This window comes from Megachile rotundata, chromosome 5 (genome assembly GCF_050947335.1).
Source record: "Megachile rotundata isolate GNS110a chromosome 5, iyMegRotu1, whole genome shotgun sequence".
Lineage (NCBI taxonomy): Eukaryota > Metazoa > Arthropoda > Insecta > Hymenoptera > Megachilidae > Megachile > Megachile rotundata.
The window spans coordinates 4,611,138-4,635,663 of record NC_134987.1 but is presented as its reverse complement, the minus strand read 5'-3'; the positions used below and the strand labels follow the sequence as shown (position 1 = coordinate 4,635,663).

Sequence of the window (24,526 nt, the reverse complement as noted above, 5' to 3'; positions counted from 1 at the left end):
GGACAAGTGCGTATACAGGCTATTTTTATTACAATATGAGCGAAATTTCTCCATTTAGTATGTTTGTTTCCTTGTTTTGTTTCACTATATCCCCTTTTATATTTCAGCTAAGAGTACTTGTTTGCAGTACAGAGTACTTGCAGTAATGCAGTAAAAAGCATTTTATAGCAAATTTGTTAATAATTCCGCTCTTGCCTCATTGCACATGAAATAAAGTTTCAAAGTGTTTTTAACTTCGAGTTACGCCCTTTCCTCATTTTCGGGAAAAGTGCAGAGTAGTTGACATTTTAAACAATTTCCTGTTAAAATCAAAATGTACAAGGAAAATTAAGGTCCTAGTTGATATTAATTAAACAGTAGTAATTGTGTAAAGCATTCGATATCGACAGCGTTAAGTATTTACGTAGCAGACTGAAAATATTTACGTTTAAATACCAACTTTACAAAAACCAGTCTGCACTTACCCCACTTCACCTTACAATATTATTACTGCTAATATATGTAATACTATATTATTACATTTTATAATAATATGAAATTTAAGACAATAAAATCATCGTTTCTTTTTTGTGTGTCTCCCATAATATATTATTATATGATTAGTAATCATAGTAATTATGACAAAAATGACATTATACTTACGAAGCATCAAAATAATGATTAACGATCCTCATTAAGTAGGATTTTATCTCTATTTAAAGAATACAGTCGGAGACATCTAAAATCTAATGTTAAAACAATAATACAGAAGAGTACATGTGAAACATAATATCTCAATTGATTACTAAGTTCTCCGTTTTAAGGAATGAATTGTGTGAAAGAGGAAGTAGAAAATAAGTTCTCGGAAGTCATGAATTAATCAATTACACTCGATCTTGATCATGCTTATAAAAGGAAGCCTTAGACATAGAAGTTTAATACAATCTCGCAAATACTGGAAATATTTCCATTTTTATTTGGCAGAAATATCCTTCTGTTATTTAATTTTTGAGGTTATGTATCAGTATTTATGGGGGAGAGTTATTAACAACTATTGTATATTTGTTCTAATTATGTTGAATTTAATAAAATTAAATATATGTTAATATCACTTTAGATAAATTACTTATTCAACCTTCTTTCACTTATTATTATTCCTATATATTTACTTCTTATTTCTTTGAATTATTGAAACAAATGTAGTATAAAATAAAAATTCTATTAATATGAAAATTCGTATAAAATACTCTTGCGTAATTTTATACTAATACGTTTGAAATTAAACTAATTGACTGTTAATATCAGTAATCAATAACTGATCATTTAGAAATTCAAAATAGATAATACTTTCTCTCTATTCCATGCGAGTAATGATATTACTTATAGCATGTAATATACATATACATACATATTTTATATCTCTAACCTGTAAGTCATAGTACCAATACTACATTTCCGCATTCTAAAATAAAATATTGAAAGTGAATATTATAAATACTAAGGAAAATGAACTATTTATTGATACATTCAATAATATTCTTTCTATTTTTCCAGATTGCCGTGGGAGCGATTAGGATTTTCAAGAAGAGTAAAATCACTTACGAATCACTTTTTACTTACACCTCGATGTGTGTTTCTTATTTATGCGAAAATTGATCTAAATCTTCGCGATTGATATGTATATTACAGACAATCATAGTTGAATGGAGATTAATCATTATTTCGCGTAAAAGACAAATTGCCACTCTACGATGGTTTTTTTTACTTCGATTTTTAAATATATTCACAATCAGGCTTGAGTTTCGTGAATTCTACAAAAGAGAAAAAGGAAAAAATATCTGGACTCAAAATTGCATCCTTTTCGTTTATGCACTTCGAATCTAAGGGATATCAGTATAGTTTTGTAACTGTAAATAAAATCAATTGTAATAATTTATAAGGTTCCAGCTGCTTTAGACGAAAATGAAAATACATGTATTCCTTTTGCCTTACGCAGTTTTACTTCGCAGTTTCCCTGAAAACCCAAGTTTGGAACTTCGCCAGTTTCTTATAGAATGCGTGACACACCGGTAGATATGCAACGAGGATCGACGTATTTTCTTTTACAAAGACTGTGCGAACGTAAGGAGATTCGTGAGAATAACTTTTACCAATGACTCTTGAAATAAATATATTTTTATTTAAAAGGTAATTTAATAAATATAGTTTATCATATTAAATTTGTGAAAAATATTGTCCACCAGAAATTGGCGGAAAGTTTTCTGCTCAATAAATTAATTTCATATACCAGCTTAAGGTTTCTCGATGTAAACCGGTTCCATATTTTTTTTTACTTTTAAATTAGTTAGTTGATCATAAGAAACAAAAGAATTCGTTAAACAGGAATTTTACATCCAGAAGTCTTAAAGTGTTCCTGTCATACTAAATACTATATCGAACTAAACGATGGGAATTTCAAAACTCTTACATCGTTATAACATTTAAATTTAAACTTACTAACTGTTTTAACTAAAGAGTATAAACTTAAATTTTAACTTTGTTTTATCTAATTTTATCTGAACTTAAAATTGCATTCTTTTCGTTTATGCACTTCGAATCTAACAAATATCAGTATAGTATTGTAACAGTTGATAAAAATCAGTTATAACAATTTATAAGATTCCAACTGCCTCAGTCGAAAACGACAATACATGTATTCCTTTTGCCTTCCATTTGTAAATGAATATTACACAGAATTCATAGTGTCAGACGATTATCTGAACAGTTGCATCAAACGCATCAGCGTGTCATCAGAAGAGCCTCTCCGCGCTCTGCAGTCGTCATTTCCCGGTTGTGAGAGAGAACATAATGAATCGTGTTCCGGTTGTAGTTGCTCTACAACGCATTCAAAGAAGCGAACAAAGATCTCGTAACATAATTTATCTTCTGATCTTATGTTTGCGATCGCTTTATCAGCTGTACCAATGTGACCATTGTAACCAATTTCATTGTAACCAACAACTGTCAATATGTCTCAGTTTTTTATATCAACTTTCACTCCGTTATTCTTTACGTATGCACAAACAGCAAAATTTCTTTGAATTTTCGTAAGTAGAAAGAGATTTCATAACGCTCACTTGAAATATCGGGTAATTTAAAAGACATTGTATATTATGTAATTAATCACATAATCTTATCGGCGGAAGCCTATTTACCTATATTTTCAAGATATCGCGTTTTAAATTGTCTATAATATTAAACCGACTTACCTTATCATACGTAAATAAATATATGAGCATCTATTTATCCTGAAATTCGTCTAGACTCTAATGTTTCCAATTTATAAAGGTGATTACGTGGTGCAATATAGAAGATTTCATATTTGTTTATAATTTCGAGATATCATGTTTCTATTATATATAAATATTACATACAAATGTTAGTGTTTATAACATATAAATAATATCACTGCGATATAAATAGCGTTACTACTACATATAAATAAGTATGTACCATGAATAAAGTTACTTTTCATTCCTAATCAAGCCTCCATCTTCGAAGAATAATTTTCCATGCTGCATTGTTTTCAGAGGCAATGTATCGTACTCTATGTATAGCCGGAAATAGTTTGTCCTCTACTATTATCAGCATCGTGATCAGTTTCCGGTGCTGAAAACATATTTTCAGAATCTTGTAAGTCAGATTGGTTATCGGTGAATGAAGTAATATCTTCATTCAACAATACTGTTACTGTAATCGTAAAATTTACTATCAATAGATACTACCATTCTTTTACGCTTTTTTCGTCTGTAATCTTGAACTATAATTTTGTAAATGTACAAAAAAATGTATCAATTTTACTTAATGCAAGTGTGTGTCCGATATTTTCCTTTGCACAAATAAAAGTAATAAAAAATATGTAATCTGTTCATAAATTTCTTACCAAAAAAATTACAAAATTATTAAATTTCCAAATTATGCTATTTCTTGTCACAGACTGTACATTCATCAATATTCCTCTTATGGAATGTTTTCAAAGCGTCTTACTCTTTCGTACTGATAGAAATACGTATGTGTGTCGTGTATATAAACATATCGCTGTTAATGCTCTAATTCGTCGTTATACGATACGAGAAAGACTTAAACGTTCAAATAAACCAGCAAGCACATAAATGTTCTCAGATACAGAAAAATGTAAACAAGCAGAATGTTAACGTTGGATATACTATGTTATTAAGAGAGAAACAGCTTTTTGTTACCAGGTGGTGAAAAAATTCAGTCTTACAGTACCGGGCACAATAGATTTTTGTGAGAAAAATGGCGATTAAAGATCACCACTCGTATGTAAACATTTCGATACTGAAGAAAACTTTTATTTAATATATATTTTCTCACTACTATTTTTCAGTTGCACATGTTGGTTCATTATATGATAATAAATATTTAATAAAATCTGTAATAATTCTAAATTATATTAATCTTTTCTAAATTAATTTTATCTTTCTGATTCGAAAGCTGAACTACATTTACTACAGCAATTTTAAATAAATATTTTTTAACTAAAATAGTGTTATACATGTGATATTTAGATATAGTGAGACAACAGAGATTAATAATAATAAGGAGTAATTTCAAAAACTTTCATCAAACTTTTTAACCAGAAAGTTTTACAGTTGCTATTTGCCAACAATAAAAATGCTGTCGAGTAGAAATATAATGTTTATATGCAAAATTTCTCTACATTAAAAGTTAAAATTTTAGGAATTTTTATGTATTATTAAAAATTATTATTTTCTTTTGATGATTACTGGCGAAAATCCGAAATTTGTTTGTAAAACAATCTTAAAACATGATAATTAGATTTTAAACGTTCATATTTAAAAACTGCTAAGTTTAATTTCTAAAAAGGATCCATTGCTTTCTTTCTTCTTAATGTTTATCTTTTAGAAACTTTTGACGAATCGTTTCTTATCGAACCGTTTTCTTTCCTTTGAAGAAACAGATTCAATTACAATATTTATGATGACAGGGTCAAATATTTTTTTTAACGTCAGTGACTGATAAGCTGACAATTGTGTAATCAGTTTGTTACGTTCATATCGATGATAGCGTCATTCACTGACGTGTGTCTCCTACAAAATTCGTTAATGTTTCAAGAAATATTGTTTGAAGCAAAGTTGTGAGATTTTATTTAATTGATTATATATTCATTCAAAATAAGATTCATTTAAACATTCATATTCATTTAAAATATATAATTTTTTACAATTATAAAAGTGATTGTATTTTATTCAATTTTTGTTTAAGTTGGAGATTAAGATTTCAATTTATTAATTATATATTAATTCAAATTAATATCTATAATTAAAATTTAAGTAAATATTACGGTAATTGAAAAATAGAAATAAATAATAGCTTAATTAAATGTTTGAGGAAAAATTGCTCTTAGCTAATCAGAATGTTGTTTATTGACTAAATATATAAAATTTAATTTTATATATTTTTAGTTCTTTAGTTTTTTTTTATAAGAAGTAATAAATAATTGTAATCACATTTCCATCCACATCTATTCACAGTGAATTTCATACAAACCCCTTTTTTATATTGAACAATTGTTATCGTTAAATATAGCCTTTTCTATCTTCATTCTTCGATTAAAACTAAAAATAATATTAAAAATACCTTATGTATAATACGAAAGTGTAATTTAAGGATCTAATACAAATTTCGAAATAAAATTACCTGCCTTAGTTGACGTTATGAAAACAATTTTTAATTTAACAATAAATAACCAGTGAGTGATATGACAGTGCAATACAACGAATCGTTCCCGCTTTCTACCATTTCAATTTCCCTATAATGCAATTTCGTTTCGCAGTTTTTTCCTGTGACCAATCTGTTTAACTTCTACGTCAGTATTCCTTGAAATCATGAATCCAGCAATGATGTATTACCAAGAAGAAAGGATTTATCATTTTTACGACAATCTTAAAAGCAATTGTTGTTGAATCATCAACCTTGAAAGCACAGAATATTTTCTAAAAGACTATAAAAAATGACGATAAAATACCACAGAAATATAAACTTTAGATTTCTAATCCTTGGACTGTTTCATGAAATGGTTGTCCATTTTATTTGATTGTAAGTTTTCATTTATCTGACGAAATATAATTACAGTTTGTGTTACCATGAAATATATTTCATCCATAACTTTAAAATTAGAAATTAATAGTTACAATATGCTTATAATATAATAATAATAAGGTGAAGTGGGGTAATTTCGTAAACGGGACAAGTGCATATACAGGTTATTTTTATTACAGTACTAGCGAAATTTCATTTAGTATGTTTGTTTCCTTGTTTTGTTTCACTATATCCCCTTTTATATTTCAGCTAAGAGTACTTGTTTACTGTATAGAGTACTTGCGTAATGCAGTAAAAAGCATTTTATAGCAGATTTGTTAATAATTCTACTCTTGCCTCATTGCACATGAAATAAAGTTTCAAAGTGTTTTTAACTTCGAGTTACGCCCTTTCCTCATTTTCGGGAAAAGTGCAGAGTAGTTGACATTTTAAACAATTTCCTGTTAAAATCAAAATGTACAAGGAAAATTAAGGTCCTAGTTAATATTAATTAAACAGTAGTAATTGTGCAAAGCGTTCGATATCGACAACGTTAAGTATTTATTATACATAGCAGACCGAAAATACTTACGCTCAAATACCAACTTTACAAAAACCAGTCTGCACTTACCCCACTTCACCTTATGTTCTTTTGTTATTTTTTAATCGTTGCCATTTATAACCTATGTAGATACAAATCTTTACAGTGCATTTTTTAATTATAATTCAAATAATTATATTAAAGAATCATTAATTATAATAAAAAATCTGTAACTCCTTTTAAAATTCTGTACAACAATGTCTAAACTTTTGAACGGTAACGTATGCGCACAATAATTTTCATTTCGATTCAATATCTCTACACTTGCAATTTTTATTAATATTTGCAAGGAAAACTCAATTGTTCCTTATTTTGATATCGCATAAAAGCTCTGTCCCACTTCATACTCTGTTAAATTGAAATATGAAACGATTGTATTCTAAATATACGAGGGTCATTCAATAAGTAAAGAGACAAATTCTATAATTTTAAAACTATTCAATGAATGTGTACAATCTTTTCAGGAGTGTTAGTTGGCAACCTTGGGATATGCTCTGATCAGCTGTTTCATCATTTTATGTCAACATAACCTCAAAATTTTCAATTCACCATGGCAAGTCCACTAGAAGATTGCACTTTAGAAGAGCAGCGCTCAGTCATTAGATTTATAGTCCAGCTGACCCGTGATAAGCTTCAAGAATTGGGTTGGGAGGTCTTACCTCATCCTGCCTACAGTCCCAACCTCGCCCCATCTGATTTTTACCTGTTTGAACCACTCAAAGACGCCCTACGTGAAAAAAGATTTGCTAACAATGAAGTTAAGGAAGCGGTGCAAAAGTGGCTTCGGGGTAAATCGAAAGAATTCTTCGCCAAGGGAATTGGGAAGCTTCAAGGAAGATGGGACAAGTGCATAACTGTGCGGGGAGATTATGTTGAAAAATAGCCTTAATTTTGAAAGATTGAAATAAACCGTTTTTGAGTTATAGCCATTTGTCTCTTTACTTATTGAATGACCCTCGTATAATTGCAGTTATACTGTGTCATACTTCACACGGCCTTTTTCTCCGTGGCATTCAACTTGTTAACACATTAACCGCCATAACAGGTTACATCTGGCACAATATTCTGTAATACTAATTATTAATGTTCAAATTTGTTTCTTAACGATTTTCGTATTTTAAATTATGCATTAACGAAGGGTTGAAAAGTATTCGGAAAAAATCACCCGCCCTCAAACTGACGCCATATTTAAATGGTAGATGAATCAATTGTGTTCTGATTGTAATCTTGAAATTAAATGATAGAGCAGGTGCTAATAGAATTACTTGTAAATGAATAGATACTGATAAAATTACTATAAAAATACTAATAAATAAATAAATACTGATAGAATTACTCGTTATAAATAGATTCTCATAGAACATCTAACAAATAAATGATTATAGATCATCTAACAAATAAATAGAAACTAATTACTCATAAATAAACTACTACTAATAAATGTACATATATGTATACGTATACTACAATATAATTACAAATTCATTGCAACCCGAAATATCGTTTATTTATGTATTACAAAAAAGATCCAATTTCACGCCACTTACATTGAAACTGCAGTTATAAATATCTCGACAATTACTGAACACCTAATTTCTAATAACAAAGTGCATCTGTGAATAGAATAGTAAAATTTAGCGGTGTCCAAAGTCTCAACGTAATCGGTGACCTGAAGGTCTTGCACTATCTTTGTCAACCTAGTTCGTAATCAGATTAAATTGATTCATCAGGTGAACATGAATGGTCTAATTTGAGGGCAAGCCATGTCGCAAAGCCAATCAACCTCCTGAATGATTTAATGATTACTATTGTCGACTATTGTGGAGCAGCTGGAGAGGTCAGTTCGACATACGTATTTACCTGCACACACTTGTTCAGCCAGTTTATGGTTTTATTTAACCTTTTCGTTACGAATGATGCACATACACATAAAACTAAACGCGCCCAATTTTCAATGGGTTGAATAAAATGTTCAAGGTTGAACGAAATGAGTGTTACATTTTTTTTTATAAGTTTATTGTAAATTATAGCGTTTATTGCGTTACAAATGTTATTTGTTGCGTTATGTTATTGTATGAATTATAATTATTATTGGTGCTCGTTACATTATATTAGTATCATATGTATTCTAGTTACTCTTATTGTTTATTGCATTATATTATTATCTGGTGTGTTATTTTATAAGGTGAATAAAATGGTAATGGGAGAAATTCTTTTCAAATTCTTTTTCTAACCTAACCTAACCATTTAATGAAAAAAGTAGCTTAACCCTTAAATGCATGAGTGGGGTCCGCAAAGGACCCCAGTGTTGCATTTTTTGTGTTAACATTTTTAGCCGCGCCATTTGTGAACTGAAAGTTCAGCTATTTGCTTCTGTCTATATTTATGTTATGTTCAATGTGTTTACAGATATAAATTGTCGTTATAATCAAAGTTAGCACAGAATTAGGTAAGTGGGGTCAATGGACCTCATGTATGCATTCATGTTCCTGATATTTAGTATCTCATTGTACACATACGTTAGCGTCAACGTATTTTGGAGGGTCGTCGGGGGTAATTAGCCTGTGCTATTTTGCCTTTGAACGATTTATGACAGGGATAGACTGCGTGACGTCTAAGCGAAAGGTTGGAAATTTTGTTTTCTGTTATGACTTTCCGATTATATGTTTGGATTAAAATACTTGTTTTTACTTCTACAATAAAAATCCTTAGATGTCATTCTTCTGTTTTCTCAATTAAGTACATTTTAATCTGGGGTCCATTAGGGACCCCACTTATGCATTTACGGAATTTTTTGTCACCTATTCATTTAAGGGTTAAATAATATTCATTTGCATTAATGATACAATTCTAACGATTTGTAAATGACTTGCGATTATATTCAATTAGAAATGAATTATATAACCATTGTTTACAATATGACGAAGAAAAGATTCCGAACAATTCTTACGTTTTAATTGCATCACTGTTATCACAATTAACGATATCACATGTTATCATAAGATCGAGCATGAAACAGCAAAATATTATTTTATCGAAATTTCAAATTTATGTCACATCGGCGAATATTTTATAATCTTTTTTATCAAGTGATGCTTACGACAAATTAACCTTTGAAGGTTGATATTTAAATTTGAAATTACTTTTGAAGAGTCTTATTTATCTTACATTTAATAAGATATTGCAGATAATTTGCAAAATAACTTGATTATTAATTAGAATGATAATATATTTTTAACCAAACGTTTCAATGTTTCCAAACCTTCGTACAAGATATGTTACTACTTCGTAAAAATGTAGAGTATAAAATGTTGAATTCCATTTAAATATTTGTTGCAATTAAATAAAGAATAGCATATAAATAATTATTACAAAATTGCTTACTTTTGTTTTAATTTGAAAAGTTTTAAAACCCTTTAAAATTCTATGGATTACTGAAGAAATTCGATGCATGAAGAATCAATCATAATAAATATCATACACATTATTATCTTAATATTATGTATTAACATTTAATAATAATAAATAATGTTGCATAATAATACCATGTAAGTACTAATTTAATATTTAATATCGAATATCTAATACTTAATATGTAATTAACAATGTTATCAATACAAATTATAATTAATAAAAACACTTTTTTGTTCTTAAATGTTACAATATTAAAACTAAAAATGAATATTATGCAGTTATTAGAAATTAATAATAATAAATGCCGAAAATAATGCCTCATATAAAATTTTATTTCCAAACATTATACAACGTACAAAAATTTCCTATTCGTACGATGACGCAAATGCGATTATTTTTTCGCATTAACTATACAAGAACCCAAAATCCAATCACAGCGAGTTTAAAGAAACGATATTTAAAATAAACATTATCGGTATTACTGCATGTGACTAGTGGCTGATGATAAATAGTAAAGTACATTCGAAATTGCTCATCACAAAATTACGATGGTAAACGCTTAAATACGAAAATATAATAAATAATGGTCTACGTAAAAATCACTCACTTCATTATTAATACAAAATTATTTACAAAAAATATTTTTATTACATTCGCATAAAATTTAACTAAAGTGAACGTGAAAACTGTAATTATAGTAACGAACACATTAAAAATATTCATATTAATTTATAAATCACATATTTTAATATATTATAATTATTATATATTAAATTTTATAATTTAATTATAAAGTATTATTGGTGGGAAATATAAATTGTCATTAAGCCATTGTAACGAATACAAACTTCGAAAGTGTTAAAGATAAATAAGTTATGAAAAAATTCGAACGAAAAAAGAAAATAAATAAACCCTTCATTACATTATGATACATAAAATAATGTACTATGAAATTTTTATATATGCTAAAAATACATGAACGCTAGATTTATAATTACAATATTTTGTTCGTCTTTAAAACTTGTAAATATACAACTCACAATATTATAAAATTCTGTTAATAAATTATTAAAGTACAAAATATTTGCTAACGGCTATTTTTACTACTATTACCTACTTGTTAGGATTCAAAAGTACTTTAAAAAATTTCAAAAGAACGAAGGCATAAGAAATAGTTGAAAGTGTTTCAATTACTATTGGAAGATGAGTCATAATTTTCTAGTATCGAATATAACGGATCTGATCAATTGTGTAATATTACTCATACGAAACACTGTCTGTAGAAGACAGATCTTGTTCTTTGGTCGAAGCTTGAACACGTACAACTGAAACCTTGAACCAATGATATTCACTGAGTTAACGGTTCTTCCTCTTGAACAATATTCTGTCTTTGAGCTCGTCTTCCTTGCATATCTTCGGCCAATTGCTGCAAGAGTTCTTTGAACACATAATTATCCACATTTTTAGCTATATAATAAAGGAACAACCAATCTCCGAAATGATATTCCTTGGTAACTGTCAGAACGTTCCATGGTGAATATTTCCCTGGACAAGCCATGAGAAAGACCAACTTGTTGAACAGCACGCTCCTACGGAAGAAAATGGGTAACTGATTCATCGATAAATTAAATTCACGTCATTCGCACAATAGCGTCCAGACTAGGATCGCCCGATGAGTTTTATAAGAACTGAATTTTTTTACGAATTTTATACTGATATTTGATATATCTTTCGTATTCACTGATTCATTATTAAGACATTGATATCAACATACTTTACAAATTTTATCCAAAGTACTGTTATACCAATAATATTCCTAAATTAATATAAAGCTTAATTTAAATATTTGGATAACTGATACTGTTCCTGCCAGATACTTTGAATTTTGGAAGACAATAAATTTCTTAATTTCCTAGCTTACGAATGCACAAAATTTTTTAATTTTAAACTAACAAGTTTGTAAGCATTTGCGGGTTTTCAAATTCTTAAATTACCCAATCTTTAAATGATCAGACACATTCTCAAATTTTCAAATTCTAATATATCAAAATCCCGAAATCCTTAAATTTCCAAACTTCTCACTTCAATTTTAATTCCATCATGCTCGTCACTTTCGTATGTCAATAGATAATTCACTACTATTTAAACCTTTTCTGTCTAATCTCAATATTGTACACATTGTACAATATTTTTCTTTATCTAGTCAATATTTTCTACACTATTTCATCTGGCAGATTTCTTCTACGCTGTCCTTTATCTAGTAAATAATATTTAACCTCTGACCCGACGGTTTTTATATCAAATAAAAACAGTTAAATATTAAATTTTATACATCTTTCCCTAATCAAACTAATTTTAGATATACAAGATGTCTAAAAAATATCGCTATGCCAAATTATCTCTTTATTATTATTAACTGTGATCTACTCTAGGGCTGTCGATTTGGCAAAAAGATTAGACGGGTCGAGACCATGAAAACAAGAAGCAGGATTCTCGGAAAGATCACGATCGACAAGTTGTACATGTAAAGAATAAATAGTAGTAACCTGGCATGCAGCACCATAGTCAGTATTCTCCAAAGCAAACCTAAACCGGTTAGCACCGCAAGAATGATGAACCAATACCACAGGAACACATAGATCTTCTCGTTAACGATGTTCAGTGCCATCACGCATAGTGCGTCGTGGTTCTGGATGGTTCCCGAAGCACCATATTTGTGGAAGACACACTTGGTCACCTGAAATAACGATCCGAAATCGAATTCTCGAATTAACATGCTCCATTGCACTTTAAGAAAAGAAGTCGTCCCGTGAATATAGTGCTTTTTGAATCATTTCTCTTTTACTTTTGACATTTTTCTGTGTCGAGATTGGTAACGGAATTACAACCCGATATATGAACCTCCCTATGTATCGTTGATTGCAACGATCATCAACGATGTGTTATGGAGCTTTTAACATGGTTCCAATCAATTCTATATGTTATAATTTGTCGAAAATCATATCCAAACACAGGTTCTATCGATTCGGCGACGATCGACATAGATGAGCACAGATTCTTGACATGTAATTGCAGCTCTACACAATAAATTTATGGTGTCTCTCGCGTCTACCCTTAAGCTTTCAATCAAAAGACCAAAAATTGCGGTCTATAGCATGATACAGACAAATAAACAGACAACTGAACAAATGCAGATCCCGCTACATTCAGTAATAATATATGTCAAGTTCAAGGGCATTGAGACTCAGTCCGTTTGTGTCAATACAATTTTCATTATTTTTAAGATACTAAATAATTTACCTTAGGAAATACGACATCCAGGGGATCCATGTCTCCTTCGATAGTGCCAGCCGCTACTGCTTGACCAAGTCCAAGAAAAGTTCCACCCAGGAACCAATCGGTTAAGTAGATTTGCACCAGCACGTTTATGAAATTGAATACCTCACAAAGGCACATGTAGTATGCCCATGGCCGATTTAAATGTATCCGATTTATAAAGGCGACACGAATCTGTCGTACTTTATCGTCACGTTCAGCTTTCGACATAACCGAAACGCCATTATCGGTTTGAAAAGATGTGTCTCGGAGAGCCAGGGTCGCCATATGCAAACCAGACACCAACACTTTCAGTCGACCCCCTATATCAATATATACATCGTTTTTCTAAAATATTTGATTTCAAACGACGTCAATATTCGTTATGAAAAGTTAGTATTTACGAGTCAATTGATTGTAATTATAATTTCAAATTGGCAAAGAATAACCTGTTGTGTTAAACTAATATTTTCTATAAATGTACATCAGGTCATCGATGACGTGCAATATGTTAATCACCTGAATTTTGTATAAATAAAATTTCATGACTACTACTATATTAATGAAGTCTAACCTAATTGGATCGATAAGTAGACAATGTAATTATTACATCGGATTCAATTATTAGATTAGTTTAAATTAAGTTATACTATATAAAATAAATACGCTACGGACGTTACATTTCATTAGATATGAACATACTACCGCACAAAGAACCAGCCCTTTCTCACTTCGTAATTTTTAAGAACAGAATAGGTTATAAAACTTAGACAATAGAAAACTGGAACACTCTGTATATCTCTGCATTCTTTTCATTTTATCCTTATTAGTCTAGACATTTTATTCGTGTATATTGTATAAGTGAGTGTCGAAATGCAGAGAAAAAAAGCATCGAAATCCATGAGAACGACACATCGATAGGTTGACCGCGCTTTCCAGACAAAAGAAAAGCAAACACAGGAATGTGGGAAAGGTACCTAAGGTCTACCCGAAGGTAAGTAGAGGGACTGACCTTCAACATTCCTCCACAGGTAGTGAGGCGCGTAAAAGCAGATCGCCTGCAAGAACAGAACGAAGGGCACCCATTGGTAGTATGCATGATGCACCACGCGATCATCTTTGCCTGCTGGTCCTACACCGGGATGTGCAATTTCGCCTAGTTCCACCGATGTGGCGTTGAAGTGTTTCACCTATGACATTTGTTTTCAACATTTTACAATTTCAATATCTTACAATATTAACCCCTTGCCATACAAATTATCTGTCAGATACCTAACACTAGAACTGCCAGTATTAATTGCACGCTTATTTTTAAATTGACTAGTGAGTCTATAGATTAGATGCCTTATGCGAATATTAATGTGTATTTAAATGTTAGAGTACTTACTATAACGTCCTTGGAACTTCAACAATCAAGAATGTTAATATCAATAAGGAAGAAAGTTTCCTTTTATACATTTTTATAAAATGACCGGTCGCAAGGATAAATATCGTCTTCGCCTTACATTCCGCGCGGTAAACAGTAATTAAGAGTAAATCCCGTTGTTTTTGGTGACAAATGAAGTAATTCCGATAAATAATTAGAGTGACTATTAATTTTCATCGCAGCGGAACATATTGCCTCGGCCATTAGTTTCTCGAGGTCTGCTCTAGGTTGAAAGAAGGGTCATTCCACGCCAAATCGATCACTTTTGGAAGTCACCATCTCCGATTTTGCTCTAATCGAAATATGTTGCAGTCCATGTGAAATTAGGGGGGGTTTAAGTCATCATTTTGCCGGTTTCGAATTTGTTAATGAATGACAGGTCGTCAAATTTTGCAATTTTTGCCCGTTTTGGCGAAAATGGGGTCCACTTGGGAATTTCTTTCTCAGAAACTACTGAACCGATTTAGCTACATTTTTTTTTGTTTTATTCGTGAAGGTTTGGGCTATTTTAAAATATTTTTTTTAACTTTGTCAATTTGTTATAAAATGTTGAAAAATTTAAACAAATTCTTTTTTTGCGTTTTTCTCAATGAGGGGCGTAAAGGGTTAAAATTAAAAAAAAATATGTTCATATTCTTTGAAGCTTCCCCTTTAAAATGAGCCCTTCAGAACGATGGAGCCTCGAAAATTGACGTCTCTACAAGCTGGAAAAGGACGCGGGGTACCCAGGTTTCAGGAAGGCGAGTCGCGCATTCAGCTATTATGATCGGTTGTTTTACATCACTGGCCTCAAAACTATACAAGGAGACTTCGTACGCGATTAAATGACTCTGTTGGTACCTAGCAAAGTATATTAGTACTTACTTCGGACGAATCACACATTTTTTAATCATAACTTCATTCATAGATATTAGTTTGTATATTTATTGTTTATATTTTAAAAAAGGCATCATTACTTGATAGAATCCGCGAAAAAGTGGTGATTTCTTTCTATCGCAATAGGATAACAGTGGGTTGTGATCAAAAGTATGGAAAGTATTGTGTGTGGTTGGAAAAAATTTAATGACAGTTAGTTCATACACTAAGTACGGAGCCATCACTATCGTACGAGCAAGTCCTACTTTATTTTCTTTATTTGATAATGACGCAAAGCTGAGAAAACTTTTAGACCCTGTTATTATTAATGCTGTTGCCAAAGGAGCTTATAAATAATCGGTATATTTAATATATTCATTTTGTGTTACATAATTAAATGCTATGTTTGAAAAAGATGATTCTGCCCATTCAAATAAATCTTTAGGAGTGAGAAATGAATTTTTTCTAACAATCTTTGTAAGCTAACGTACATTGCAAGTTTTTTAGTGCTCCCTTCAATAGGATAGTATGGCCCCTCTATCGTGAGTAGTTGTACAAGAATGCCATTTTGCAAAAACACCGAAATCACTTAAATGAATAGTTGAATTAATAAAACTCTTTTTGCTTCCATATTGCGTAGCTATCTCGAGAGATATGTTTTCTACAGCCTAATGACTTTTACTCTCTTATTATTTTCAAACCGATAACCAAACAAATAGTTCACGCTTATATCACTTTAGGATTAAATCTAACATAACTATAAGTGTATTATTGGCCAAGAGTGAGTACTAATATACATTACTAGGTCATTTAGTCGTATACGAAGTCTTGTCGTATTGTTTTGAGACCGGTGGATATAAAAACCGATCATAATAACAGAGCACACGACTCACCTACCTGAAATCGGGGTACCCCGCGTCCTTTTCCAGCTTGTAGAGACGTCAATTTTCGAGGCTCCATCGTTATGAAGGGCTCATTTTAAAGGGGAAGCTTCAAAGAATATGAACATATTTTTTTTTAATTTTAACCCTTTACGCCCCTCATTGAGAAAAACGCAAAAAAAGAATTTGTTTAAATTTTTCAACATTTTATAACAAATTGACAAAGTTAAAAAAAATATTTTAAAATAGCCCAAACCTTCACGAATAAAACAAAAAAAAATATAGCTAAATCGGTTCAGTAGTTTCTGAGAAAGAAATTCCCAAGTGGACCCCATTTTCGCCAAAACGGGCAAAAATTGCAAAATTTGACGACCTGTCATTCATTAACAAATTCGAAACCGGCAAAATGATGACTTAAACCCCCCCTAATTTCACATGGACTGCAACATATTTCGATTAGAGCAAAATCGGAGATGGTGACTTCCAAAAGTGATCGATTTGGCGTGGAATGACCCAGAAGCTAGTGAAGAGTGGAGCTTCCTATTGAAACGGCCTAGTTTCTGAAGCACGTTGTTTTCAGTTGCAAGAGTTATATTCTGTCTAATGAGTACTTATTGAAAATAATTGTACAATGAAATTCATAATTAATTATTCTCAGTCGACTTAGTCGCTTAAACTGTGTAAAACCTAGCGTTTAAATAAAATTGTATATATTTTCTCAAATTATTGAGTATTGTTTAATCTTTGTAATGGTGTATCATTTCTCGAATCTACGCACCAAATATCGAATAATTCTCAATATTTTGCGACATAACAGTTAACCGCGCATAACCTAACGTTTTCTCACCCTTCTAATGTTGCGTCATAAGTATTAATTTCATTTTCTCGAATTACCCAAAGAATTAATTCGAAAAACGTAATTGTTATTTTACTCAGACAATTTTAGTTCTCCGACCATGCAAACCTTACATATTATCGAATCAATTATTATAATACTTAAATATTTACTTTTCATTTTCTCTTAAATAATTATTAAATATAATCTAAACCTCGCCTACATTTAATTGAATGAACCTAATTATTGAAAGGTATTAACCTATATATTTTACTCTTTAACCCCGTGTCACACGGATCCATATATCCTTTAGAATATAGTTAAATACGAATCGTTACAGTACGTAAAAAGTACTCTTATATCTCACGAGCTGTTAACACCTACGCCTAGTTCTCGAGACGTTACACTACTGTAAACATCTAGGTAGAACGCGAATGAAACGTGGAGAGTTTAAAATTGTTCCAAACGATTAATCGTGTCTGAAACTATCGAAGATAATGCCAAACAAGATTATTATTGACTTCACGACTGTTGTCGACTATGAGGAATTATTGTTGGCTACTATAAGTTATAGAGCTATTAATATACTTCTAGTCAATTCCATGTGTCAAAAATGATGGCAAGCTATATCAAAACACGATTCTGTATCAATTCGACCACGATCGACGTCGATCCGCAGATTCCGGTTTTCAGGTCGCCAGTAAAATTTATACAGCAAATGTATGGTGTTTCATGAGTCTACCTCAAAATTTCGTGTCAAACTAACCAAAATTGCGACCTATAGCGTGTTACAGACAAACAAACAATTCAAGTCGTCCCAAGAGTCACAATACGTTCGACAATTAATTATTTTGCATTTTATTTTTTATTGTTAAGCGTTAGACTCAAAGTATGGTAAGGGGTTAAAAGTTAATTTTTAATTTTATTATTAGGTGTAATATTTACCACAGTGTAGGTAGATGTGAAAAAACAGAAAGTGTTGATTACTTTGATCTGTTCATCGGTCATCCCGGCACCACCGATACACCTTTTTATAACAAAAAATAAACTTTATTGGTGTCTAATGTGCTTTTTATTGAATTTGTTTGTATATTTAATTTAATTATTTATTTTAACTCGACAATGTGGCATATGTTGATTGTATCACGTAAATGACATTAAATAAAGATACTGGGTTTAAGGACAATGCTATAAAAATTGAACTGCTTCATTGTGAACTATGAATACTTCTCCCTTGTAACGAATTAACCTTTTCATTACTTGTATTAAAGATTATTATAGTTACCCTTCCTTAAATAGCCATTGTGAATTATAAATGACTGCAGTCATCCGGCACAGATCATTTGTAACGCATGAGAAAATAAATAAGGAAGCAAACAATGGAATAGAATGAACTAAAATAGTGTAAAATATATAAAATCGAATAAATTTAATTTGTAGTTGGCTAAATGTGGCATACTCTCTCGTAATGGCAGTTTTTGATTACTACAATGAAAGGGTTAAACATTTTTCTATACATTGCAGAAAAAATTTGTATGTGATTAAATTTTAGACAGGTCTATGTAAATATCTGTAATAATATTTAAAAATAAGAAAAGTGACATGTAATGTATATTTGTAAGTAACTGATGATGGACTTATCGAAGCATCCTGTGACACAGTTATCTAATAACAATTAAAAACACTAATTCTATAAATAATTTTAACGATAACAGGATAGAAGAAAAGAATATATTGGAATGCAGTCTATAGCAACGAAATTCCTAATCAATGAAATTCCTAATATAGTATGCATCTAATACAATAAAAAAAAATTGTGTGAACTTTAGTAATGATAAGGATGAAGAAAGAAAATGGTAGGAAGTATTCTATCGTGAAATCGATAAAATACTCAACATCAAACATTTATCTAAAAAAACTTAAAAAACAAAAAATGAAGAAACAGATAATTATAGATATAGATAACGTTAATGACGATAAAAAGGAAGAAAAGAAAATTCTACGAAATAATCTATAGTGAAATCAATGGCATACCTAACATAACATTTATTTAACAAAAGTAAAAAAGAAATAAGAAGCGATTGAAAAATAGTTTGTATAACGAAACAGATATTTTTAACCATAATGAAAAAAAGAAAAAGATATCATAACGTAATCTGTAGGAAAATTACTGAAGCACTTAGTGTAATAGTTATGTAACAAAATTTAAAGAAACCGTATAAGAATATTGTTAATAATTATAACTAATTAGTAAATATTAGGAATTAAATTACAACGAAACGAATGAAGCAAAATTTATAGTATCTATATTGTTCAATACAATGCTGAAAATACTTATAATTTACTAATACAGGATAACATTTTACAAGTACGACAGTGGATAATCTGTATACGATTATAACTGCATGAAGAAACTGCTGACAGTTTATCAGTATATCTTCAATCAAGATAGTTACAATGTTACTAAACAATGAAGTATCGCTGTTAAAGTGAAAAAGTAATTTCAAACATCACATATTTCTGGATTCTATCTAGATAGAAATTTGTTGAAACATAAAATATTTAAATTTCACCTGTAATATACAGATATAATAACAACGATTAATTCTTATCGCAAGAAATAATTAAAAAGTTACGCGATTACTTATATTATCAAATAAATAGTCAAAGAAATATGACTATTTATAAACTAGTGGACGTCTTAGCAGCTGAATAACAAGTCCATCTTCAATTAGACACAATCGAATCAATCTTGCTTAGTTGAAACTTGTTTTGAGAATGTTTGGTGCTTACATTCGTACAAGCGTGTCATGCCAAACGAAATCAAACTACTCAAAGAATTCAATGAAATCTTAATCTGTTATTCATTATTAATGAATTTTCTTTTTTATCATTGAAAATAATTTAAACAAGTTCTCTATTATTACTTAAGTTTCCTACCACATATAGTATCGACATATCGCTTCTATGTATTTAAGACATTGCTTTTATTTACAAAATTAAGAAGTGACAATTGTATAAAAAAATACAAGCAACATGTTAATTCCCAAAACTCAAAATCGTACATGATCGCCTAATAATTTCAAGAGTGTCTGAAAGGATTCGCAAAAATCCGTAGAAGCAAATGAATAAAAGAAAAGACAATTCCACATCGCAAACAATAACACAAGAAAAAGTTGTCGCAAAACGTTCAAATTAATACAAGTATCGAACTTTATACTCATACTTTTTCCAATGAAAGTCTCCATACAAAAAGAGCACCTAAACCTATCCATTAGCCCCCTAACTTATAATTTATTCATCAGTTGCGTCAGTCAGAGCTAACTAATTATTATCACAACGTTAAGATAATTAGAAAAGTTGTTATATTTATTTTGTATTTAGCGGTCTTTAATTGTTCAAATTACACTACGCATCTCACACAAAATTGAATCTTTGCGCAAATACGAATTGGGTTTGAATTTGAATTGCGTATACGTCACATGTCTAACTTAGCATTATAAGTCAAGGGGATAACAATAAACAATGTCACTAAAAACATAGACCGTCCTAAGACTTTTCAGTACCTGATGTGTTCTCCGATAAACTGTCTACCTGTCACCAGAAGCGTGCCGGCCAAGAGTAGCAGGAATGTGACCCTGTAGTGCATCTTGAAAACTAATCGCAATTCACTGATTACTTTTTACCATTAACAAAAAGAAGAATAAAAATAAACGCGTCAAGTTGAAGAGTTTTCATTACCAATGCTGTCAATGGCTACATCGCTTTCCGAGACCTTTAACTTGACATGATCCTTGAGGACCGAAAACATAGCTAAAACAGTTGCCATTTCGACGAGAAACAGATACTGTTCGCTCGATCGTAATCGTCCGCTTGTTCTCACAAGATGTCCTTTATTAATCAATCGTACGCTCCGTTTAAGACACTCAGCCGCGGACGGGCCACTTCCGGGACGCTCAGGCACCGCCGGATCACTTCCGATCCGATATCCTCGCGAACAAGCACGACGCACAGTTTAGTTTCCGCAATATTGATAGATAGATCGTTAATCGAACACATACTGAAGTCCGTTGGCCGGTAAATCTCGTTTCTTATCAACGACGACGATTGCGCAGTAGCATTGAGTGACAACGCTTTACGAAACTCGCAACTAGTCGAAGGAGGTAGAAACATTATTGTGCGAACACTTATTCGCGGAGATAAGAGCAGATAACATCGTTCTTGAATTGAGATACGCAAAATGAATGCAATTTGGTATTTGACAGTTCCAATCGGCACAGATTTCATCGGTCTTTGTTATAGGTTCAAAGGAAATGTAGGCCAAGCTAGTAAAGTCACTCGCTGGGCATGTTTGCGTTGCTCTAAGCAATTGAAAGAAATTGAAATACGAGGTTAACCCCGTGAAGTTTATACTTCTGGAGTGTGGGAAGGTTGGACTAATCGTTTTCTCTAAATGTCGTTTATTTTATCAGCACTTATCACTTAATTCAATAAGTCATCTCTGTAGACACATAAAATCATTATACAAATGCGAAAATCTTTCACTCAACAACTGAATGCTCAATCTCACTCGAATTATAATTGAGAAATTTAAACTATAATTAACTTCACATTTTTTAAAGTTAAACACCTCGTTATTTTCTTTCTTATCAAAGTAAATTTGATTACTGCAATAAATTTGCTATCTTAATCTTGTAAAGACAATTAGTACGAACTATGTGTAATACTCATTTAAGGGAATTATATTTCTATCTATAGAAAAGTGCTCTATCTCTACTGATAAATTAATACTGACGTTTGCAACTTCAATTGTAATAGCGCTGAATGTTACAGATAGCACCAATGACTCACATCATTTTGATGTATTTTAATGACTGGAAGAAATTGAAGAAAATGCTAAAAATCATTCATTTATTCTGCAAAATAAAATACAGGAAACTGAAATTACAAACGTAAAACAGTTATCATTAAACAATTACGATTATAGCAAAGTATACCTTTTACGAATAGCCTTTTTCATTCTCGCATTTCAACATTTTAAAAATTAAAAATTATAAAAAGTTGTGAATAATGCAAAAATTATTAATATTTAGCTACAAGAATTATGCGTCTTTTCCTTTCGCAATAAAATTATTTTTCAACCACACTTGGCTTATTTTAATAATTTATTTTGACACTTTATATTTACGATTGTATACAATTATTTTAAATACGAATTTTTATCAATAATGAGTTTATAAATTTATAAAATATGTGTAACATGAATATCTCATATATATTTGAAATAAAATATGTCACAATAATGTTACATTAAAATAAATCTTATTACATACATATTAAATAAGTTACTTTTGTACAAAATAAGTCTTCATAATTATTTATACCTGCTGCAGAAATCTGGATCAGGAAGATATATCATTATTACGTATAATTTACCATCAACTTCTTCCTTTCGAGTTCTTTCACTTCAGTTTTTCTGTATTAATTGTAAGACTGTAAATTGATAAGGCTATCATATGTACTTGCATATGTAGAGTATGAGCATTGAATATGAAACAACGTAAAAATATGAAACCCCATAAGATCTGTATAAATAGATTGATCGTTCTATTAGCCATTATACGAATTACATTTTTATAGTCAAAGAGCGACTCCGTTATTTATTAATCATAAATTAAAATTTTCTTGTGGAATGACAAATATTCCTGATTTTTAGAATGAACAAAATTTGTTGAGGAATAAATAAAATAGATAACGCTTTTGTAAAGATAATACTTTTTCATAAGTTCAAAAATAATTTATTGTGAAATTTATACCGTCCTTACTATAATTGTTACTCAGTACGTTTCCAAATTTCTTAGTTTCCAAATGTCAACATTACTAGATTTCTGAACTTACAGATTTCTACATTTCTGCATTATCAAATTGATAGTTTATAGATCGAGCGATGGATCGATCGATGGATCGAGCGATAGATCGATCGATGGATCGAGCGATAGATCGATCGATGGATCGAGCGATGGATCGATCGATGGATCGAGCGATGGATCGATCGATGGATCGAGCGATGGATCGATCGATGGATCGAGCGATGGATCGAGCGATGGATCGAGCGATGGATCGAGCGATGGATCGATCGATGGATCGAGCGATGGATCGATCGATGGATCGAGCGATGGATCGATCGATGGATCGAGCGATGGATCGATCGATGGATCGAGCGATGGATCGAGCGATGCATCGAGCGATAGATCGAGCGATGGATCGATCGATGGATCGATCGATGGATCGAGCGATGGATCGAGCGATGGATCGATCGATGCATCGAGCGATAGATCGAGCGATGGATCGATCGATGGATCGATCGATGCATCGAGCGATGGATCGATCGATGGATCGAGCGATGGATCGAGCGATGGATCGATCGATGGATCGAGCGATGGATCGAGCGATGGATCGAGCGATGGATCGATCGATGGATCGAGCGATGGATCGATCGATGGATCGAGCGATGGATCGATCGATGCATCGAGCGATGGATCGATCGATGCATCGAGCGATGGATCGATCGATGGATCGAGCGATGGATCGAGCGATCGATCGATCGATGGATCGAGCGATGGATCGATCGATGGATCGATCGATGGATCGATCGATGGATCGATCGATGGATCGATCGATGGATCGAGCGATGGATCGAGCGATGGATCGAGCGATGGATCGATCGATGGATCGAGCGATGGATCGAGCGATGGATCGAGCGATGGATCGATCGATGGATCGAGCGATGGATCGATCGATGCATCGAGCGATGGATCGAGCGATCGATCGATCGATGGATCGAGCGATGGATCGATCGATGGATCGAGCGATGGATCGATCGATGGATCGATCGATGGATCGATCGATAGATCGAGCGATGGATCGATCGATGGATCGAGCGATGGATCGAGCGATGGATCGAGCGATGGATCGAGCGATGGATCGAGCGATGGATCGATCGATGGATCGAGCGATGGATCGAGCGATCGATCGATCGATGGATCGAGCGATGGATCGATCGATGGATCGAGCGATGGATCGATCGATGGATCGATCGATGGATCGATCGATAGATC

At 31.6% G+C, this 24,526-nt stretch overlaps 1 protein-coding gene and 1 long non-coding RNA gene across 2 annotated transcripts; both read right to left on the bottom strand.

Annotated features, from left to right (window-relative positions):
• Positions 1 to 3,176: 3,176 nt before the first annotated feature.
• LOC143264454 (uncharacterized) lies at positions 3,177 to 4,189 on the bottom strand. Its single transcript, XR_013038174.1, has 3 exons — positions 3,902 to 4,189; positions 3,472 to 3,627; positions 3,177 to 3,368 (listed from the first exon to the last, which is right to left on the bottom strand). It is a non-coding gene; the product is annotated as an uncharacterized LOC143264454 (long non-coding RNA).
• Positions 4,190 to 11,065: 6,876 nt separating this feature from the next.
• Positions 11,066 to 23,426, bottom strand: LOC100874703 (innexin inx7-like). Its single transcript, XM_076531742.1, has 7 exons — positions 21,150 to 23,426; positions 20,975 to 21,065; positions 18,354 to 18,435; positions 14,424 to 14,601; positions 13,397 to 13,734; positions 12,643 to 12,833; positions 11,066 to 11,685 (listed from the first exon to the last, which is right to left on the bottom strand). The coding sequence occupies exons 1-7, from the start codon at positions 21,235 to 21,237 to the stop codon at positions 11,445 to 11,447; spliced, it is 1,209 nt and encodes a 402-aa protein (XP_076387857.1). The 5' UTR covers positions 21,238 to 23,426; the 3' UTR covers positions 11,066 to 11,444.
• Between the last annotated feature and the right edge of the window lie 1,100 nt (positions 23,427 to 24,526).